General features: G+C 34.2%; 1 protein-coding gene across 1 annotated transcript; it reads left to right on the top strand.

Annotated features, from left to right (window-relative positions):
- The first annotated feature begins 1,715 nt into the window (after nt 1-1,715).
- cd4-2.2 (CD4-2 molecule, tandem duplicate 2) lies at nt 1,716-6,496 on the top strand. Its single transcript, XM_053494064.1, has 10 exons — nt 1,716-2,048; nt 3,485-3,534; nt 3,635-3,796; nt 3,930-4,061; nt 4,559-4,798; nt 4,988-5,244; nt 5,431-5,542; nt 5,710-5,873; nt 5,964-6,031; nt 6,207-6,496. The coding sequence occupies exons 2-10, from the start codon at nt 3,498-3,500 to the stop codon at nt 6,286-6,288; spliced, it is 1,254 nt and encodes a 417-aa protein (XP_053350039.1). The 5' UTR covers nt 1,716-2,048; nt 3,485-3,497; the 3' UTR covers nt 6,289-6,496.
- The last annotated feature ends 1,014 nt before the right edge of the window (nt 6,497-7,510 follow it).

The raw sequence follows: 7,510 nt of genomic DNA, 5'->3' as shown, positions 1-7,510 counted from the left end.
CCAAATCCTTCACATGTGCCATTGTAATGAAACAACGTTATTTACTTCATGTGATTTTTAGATCCTTTTTAGGGATCAGTAACGTGTAAATTAAACCAAAGTCAATAAAGATGATAATAATGCATCATTTTCTTAAATGCTGCAGTTTAATCTGCTTAGAGACACAACCAGGTTTATTTAATGGTTTAAAGTCCAGTATTCTTTATGGCATGCTGTTGCACTCTGATGTAATAGATGGCGGTATGGTTTACATAACTTTTGCATTCCACATGCCAGGGGGAAGAAATGAAGAAGAGGAAGTAGTTATTAAACGTTGAGTTGTCTTTTCTACCTCTGTGGTTCAGGTGGCCGACGTATTGGAGACAGAAATTGCCTGACAGTATAACTTTGTTCCTTATGAGTTAAAAGCCCAGGTAAATTAAAACATGACGTAGTTTACTAAAGATCTCCTCCAGTTTACTGTTAATCTGCTTTTAGAATGCCGGTGCACTTTAATGTTAAGTTGCTAGATAGTGCTTCACAGCTACAGTAGTGCAGGTGGCTGCTTGGTTTGCAAGCTTTATTTCATAGATGGTGTGACTGTTTACTATTCACACCTTTTTGTCTTTACACATGAGTCAAGTCAAGTCTAACATGATCAGTAGAAAGAAGCTGAGCAGATGACAACTCTTGCCTACAGTAATACACCTATGTACACTACCAGTTTCAGAAGTTGCATGAATTTTTTTGTAGACAGCATTTCCCAAGTCTCAGCACTTAAATTGGTGTCTGATATTGAAATATGTGATTGATGAAGTTGATGAATCCATTATAATTGCACACAACAATAGACAGCATTAAAATGGTTGACTACTTTTGCAGGCACCATTTTTTTTATTTCTTTTCTTTTTTGTTTTCTTAAAAAATATTGGCATGAAACTCAAGGTACTTACTAATCACTCACTCACTCATTGTCAACATCGTTTATTCTATATAAAGGGTCATAGGATCCTAGAGCCTATCTTAGAAAACTTAGGGCACGAGGTGGGTTACACCTGGACAGGGTGCCAATCCATCGCAGGGGACACTACAGGCAATTTGGGGATGCCAGTTAGTCTAATCTGCCATTTTTTGGACTGTGGGAGAAAACCGGAGTACCCAGAGGAAACCCAGCGAGCACAGGAAGAACATGCAAAATCCACGCACACAGACCCGAGACGCGAACCGAACCTGGACGCAGGAGGTGCAAGGCGACAGTGCTAACCACTTAGCTACTGTGCCGCCTATTTACTTACTAGTAATATTAATGTTATTATTGGTGGTCATATATTCAAAATGTAATAAAATAATATTAATATTAGAATAATAATTACCATTAATACCAATATATTAATAGTAACCTACCCCGTAAAAGTCTGATCCTAAAATCAACTCTGCGGTGTCTCTCTTGGTTTTAATGTTATGCTTGTTTGTATGCAGAATTTAAGTTGATTTTAAGTTGGCCAGGAGACATTATATGCTTAAAAACTTTACACATGATAATATAATACATCATACATTATAATATAAGAGAAAAAAAATAGTCTCATAATCTATTGTCTTAAATGCGCAGCATGGAGGTGATGTTTACTGCAATTCTGTAAAAAGGCATTTCCTCTACTTTCAGCATTTGCGGTTATGTGCATATACAGTATGTGATCAGTTTACAAAAACAAACAAAATAATCCTGAACTCCAGGGACAGACCTTCTGGTTTGTTCCTCATGCTTCAAATATTTTGTCTTCCTAAACTTATTACATTTACACAACAAATACTCGAGTTATGAAGAACTGAAACATGTGGCTACATCATTTTTAACCCAGTGTTATACTTCTCACAGCGCTTTTCCCCACAAACTGCGTGGCACTGTTCTTTCTTCCGCTCTCTTTAGTGTCTCTTTACCTCCCTTCTCATTTCTCCTCCTCTGGTGCTGTACAGAAGAGAACAGCTGCTTGCAAATCTACATTAACCTACTTTACTGAGAGAGGAACCAGCACACACAGGCTTCTCTAACCCAACTCAACTCTCCTGTAAGTATCACATAACATCAAATATCAAAATATAATTTAAATAAATGAGGTTAATGGTTTATAAGTCTTTAACATGAGACAAAACTTTTTGTTTTACTGTCAATTGATGAAAAATTGTTTTAAAATAAACATAGACTTATTAAATAAAATAATTATTTTTTCAAAACTTAATATTTTATAAATGAGGTAACATAAATATATTTTTATTGTGAAAGGATATTTAAAAGTATATTTTATTTAAATAGTCAGCATTTGCAACTTATTTTATTAGCATTATAATCATAGCATAATAAATTAAAATCAACCACAAGCATTTTGTTGCAATATAATATTTACATATAACATTGCAATATAATATTTAAAAAGTGACATTTGCACTGAAAAAAGAAATGTTAAGTTCTATGAAAATAAAATTGTGTATTTAAAAAAAATGCAATTTACCAGCAAAATATTGGAAACAAGTGGTTAAAGTTTTTCTTTCTATTTCTTCCTATTTTTTCTTAATTTTTTTCTTTCCTTTGCCCAGCATCTTATTATTACATTTTATTTTTATTTTAGTTTCTTGTTTTTATTTTTTTAACCTTGGCTTTGTGGTTAAAAGAACAAGACAAAGAATATAATTATGGTGCGAGTACAAGCAAACCAAAAAAAAAAAAAATGTTGAAACAAAGTAAATCTATAATCTAAATTATTTAAAACAAATAACAACAATAAATAATCACTTAGTGGTTAGAAAGTCAGTGTTGGTGCTACATTGCTTTCTTTATTTTTTGTTAGCGTTGAGAAAGAATGACTGATAAATCTTTAGTCTTGAGTCTATAGACATGTGACACAAATGTTATCAATAAAAGATTTGCAATAATTCCACTTATAAGTACTGTTATAAGTTGTAATCGTTTTATAAGCTTGATAATCATATGATTAGCAATAACAACAATTCTGCATAGTACTTTGGAAAAGTATATATTTAAAACTAATTTAAAATGATTATCTCTGCAGTTTGTGCAGATTTACAGTAACACAATGTACAAAACACTTTATTCTAGAAGGTGTGATGATGCAGATTATTGTTTAAAATCACATAATGTTGTAAATTATATTTATATTTGTATTCATATTCGTATTGAGAGTCTTGCTTGCTGGGAGAAAGCACAAGCCGCTAAGCACATGACTAGAATAGGAGACGAATCGCATAGAACAACTGCTGCGGCATGAGCGGAAATGGCTTTTGCAGTCTTTAGATTGCTTTTTGATCTTTAGATTAACATCTAAAATATATAAGTAAAATATATTTGGAATTGAAAATTAAATTTGTTGTATAAATATAAAAATGCCATTGTTTATTAAAATTTTGCTAACCAGACTCATGTAGCACAAATCCTCATCATGTCATTTATTAAAGCTATGCTCTTCTGTGGATTTTTTTTCTCCTTCAGAATTGGAGCAGAAATGTTTAGGCCAAAAAACGTTATTTGGATTGTTTTTGGTAAGTGAAAATATTAATGATGACGCAGTTCCTACAGTACCTTAGCTTCCAATATAATGCATATACAATAAAACTATAACTAATTTGAAGTTTGCTGCAGCTTTTTGTGTAACCACTGGAAGTTGTGAAGATTTTTATAAAAAAACTGGTGAAGAGGTAAAAATGAATTGTCCTGTGACTACGAAACCTGTCCAGATTGAATGGAAGTTCAACAACAGCATGCTGCTAAGCCACAACACGAGATCAGGAAGTATGCGCAAAGGTATCAAGAGCTTTAATTGCTTTCTATAGTCTGATTGATGTCATCATCAAATCATCAAATCATCTCACGGAAAACATTTAACATGATCTTCTTTTGTCTGTGATTGTGTGATGTGAATTACTTTATTTTAAAGGTAATTTTGACGTTGCTTTGAGGGCACGGCCTGAAGGAACCGCGTTGAAAATCAGCTCACTGAAGAACAGTGATGTGGGAATCTACACTTGCAATGATTTCACACCAGGCCACACACTGTATGTGGCATCAGGTAAGAGGGACAACAACTTCTGTGTAGTAAACAATGCATTTTGACTTAATCATAATACTTAATAAATCATTCTTAGATCATAGACTCACAGTTAAAAACAAGCATAAAAGCATTTAGATGTTCACAAGTGTAATAGAATTAAGTAAAACTAAAAAATAAATGTTTTTACCCGATCAAGTGAATGAAATTTCTCAGGTCAAAGTAACTATTATTTATCATAAATGATTTTACTCTTTTGTACTCTTTCGCATTTTGCAATTAATCCCAGTAAGTTCATGGCCATAGTAAAAAAGAAAATATTGCAAGTATTCAGTTTCAATAATACTCAAGTGAAAATAATTGAAAATAAGTTCAACCCCTATAACTGTAGTATTTTCTCTCACTGGTAGCTACAACTTTAACTTTGCATGACAAATTCTGTATCCTCCTCAACTCCCCCCCCCCCCCCCTCTCCAAACACACAAACACTTCTCTTTTCTTTTCTTTTGTTCTCTCAGCCCAGGCAAACCCTCCTACAGTGCTGTACTCCAGTGAAACACACTTGACGTGTGATGTTGGTAAAGACTTTACAAAAGGAACATATCAGTGGTTAACACCAAATTCTGCAGAGTATTCTAAAAGTAAGGCTGTGACTGTGAAACCTGTGACCTCTGACCATAGTGGATCCTGGACCTGCCAGATCAAAGATGAAACAGGGAACGTAGTGCTAAGTCTAAAGGTGGACCTCAGTGTTGTTGGTATGTTTCCCAAAATATATTTCCTTTCATGGCACTTACATATTATAAATGTAAATTCCAGATAATTAGGCAGATTACTGATCACTGATTCATTACTATGGACACTAAACACATATGTGTAGTATAATGCATGCCAATTTAATTGTTAATGAATTATTGCTACAATTTTTGTGTGTGTACATGTCTTAGGTCCTCTGAACACCCAAAATGAAGTTATGACTGTTATGGGGCACACTGCTGTGCTCCCCTGTTTTCTATCCACCCCAAGCAAAATACGTATAACAGGGGGCTCGTGGACGCGTGACACCTCTACAAAAATTCGCCTCCCTACATTAATGAGTAATCAGGGCGGTCTCCAGTGGAATAACACGGGCGTCACTATTGATAAAAGAGTCTCTTTCAGTAAGGAGAAGCTGAATTCAGACTTTAATGTGACACTGAAAGAGGTGAAAAACAAGAAAGTTTCTTGTGTTTCTTGTTAATTGTACTTCATTTAAAAATGATAATTTTTTAAAACATATATAAATCATTGTATGCTTCTAATGAGGATGAAAATGTATTATCTCACATGCACATCCATTATAAAATATGCGATTTTATGTTATAGTGTACATTTGTTCAATATTTGTCAGGTGAAGCCTGCTGATGCCGGAGAGTATACGTGCAGGCTGGAGTTTCAGGGTGGATCATCACTGACTGCTAAGTTGAATTTGACCGTGTTAAACAAAGATGGTGCTGCTTCTAGTAAGCACAATATCTGATGCTTTCTACATCATACTGCAAATCCATTCAAATCCACACTTACTGTATGGCCATATAAGAAAAGTTTTTTTTTTATTATACAATTATTGTGTGTGTGTGTGTGTGTGTGTGTGTGTGTATGTTTTCAAAATCCTTTTTTTCTACCTTAGGTATTGATTATGAAGAACCTAATTATTCCAATAAGATCCCATGGAAAAAACATTTGGGGGGTTTGCAGTTGTGGGTCTGGGTTGCCGTGGCAGCGTCTTCCTTGGTCCTGATTGGCCTTGTTGTCATCATTGTTCTAATTCACCGCAGAAACAAACGGATGAAGGTGAGGGGGGAAAAAAACCCGAGAGTGAGTGATAAAACTGAAAACAATAGAGACATAAAATGGCTCATACCACTTTTTCTTCTTCTTCAGAGGAAGATAAAAAAAACGAAGTCTATGCAGCAGCCTCTCACATCCAGGAATTACTGCAAGTGTGGCAGGTACAGTAGCTTTTCCTCTTTTGTTATATATAAAATGAAAAGAAGATTACACAGAAAATTTGAATTCAGAAATATAATCCACTTATTGATAATTCTGTTTCGGCCCAAGCTTAAGTATTCTGAAAGCAGTATAAAATAAAATATGACTTTGTTATAAATGCTTTTCTCTTTACAGGACTGTGAGGCAGCCTGGCACAGGTAGAAAAGAGCGGCCTCCTCCTCTTCCCAGGCATCAGTACAGCACTTTAAATAATTAATATATCAAAGAGTGGCAGACAAGAGATAAACCAATTTTCAAAAACCACTTGAGAAAATTTTCATCACCTGTTTATTTTCATTCTTATCTTATCATCTTGTTAATATTTTTTAATAATATGAAAACATTTTATTTACCAAACCATAAGCCCATCCTTTGCTTGTGTCTTTCTTTCAAATATAGTTTGTAAATAATATCCTTTCATGAAAATTTTTTAAGGTTGCAAAACCTACACGACTTTTACATTCGGTTTATATGATTGATGTAATGTATGTAAAGTATGTTAAAAACCTCTTTGTTCTACCTTAAATAAACATTGAAATAAAACCCGTGTGTTCGCATGTGTGCTCCAATATGTGTTTTTCGTTACATTTGCACCAGCATGATGTAGCAGCACTTCCCGCTTGCACTGGTACAGATGGTGTTAGAGCTGCACAGGTGGCCATACACACACACACACACACACACACATACCACTGAGAAATGGGTGGTAACACCATGACACACATGTTGGTGGGTTAGAAAGTAAGCACACTCAGTCACTGTTGCTCTGGGCCCAAGACTGCAAAGAGTGTCACCTTACAGTATGTGTGTGCTTATGTGTCTCAGTACTGCTGACAGTTTCTCCTGGGCAGAGTGCTTTTGAGGAATAAGTATATGTATGTTAAGCCCTGAAATATCCTGTGTGACTTGTGACTTGATCACATGATTAACAAATAGCGGAGAATCTAATATAAATGCCTAATGTAATTATGCTTTATATGTATCCCAGATTGTAAGTTTTCACATTTGAAAAAAAAAATTGTATATATATAATATAAAGCTTCTGATGACTTTTGGCTCTTTTACTTTTTATTTACGCAGTTGATTATTCTTGTTTATTAAAAACACATATAACACAATACCGCTTATAATACACAATATATTGTATATGAGTCGTCACACACAATACATCATTGTAGTGTGTATGATCATGAGTCGTATGTACTGTGTATGAGATTTTATGAGTCGTCATATTGTCATGTTGTAAACACAGCTACTTTATAAGAGAAATAAAAAATAAAAGAGCCAAAATTCATCAGAAGCTTGTCTCCTGTCACTGCTACATGGCGCTACAATAGCTTACGGATGAGCAAAAATATATATGTTTTTCCAAATGTGAAAACTTACAATCCAGGATACATATAAAAGCATGATTAGAATAAGATAGAAGTAGTTACTGA

Source organism: Clarias gariepinus, chromosome 4 (genome assembly GCF_024256425.1).
Source record: "Clarias gariepinus isolate MV-2021 ecotype Netherlands chromosome 4, CGAR_prim_01v2, whole genome shotgun sequence".
Taxonomy (NCBI): Eukaryota; Metazoa; Chordata; class Actinopteri; order Siluriformes; family Clariidae; genus Clarias; species Clarias gariepinus.
Note: the sequence above shows the minus strand (reverse complement) of the source record. Positions and strands in the feature narration are given on the sequence as shown.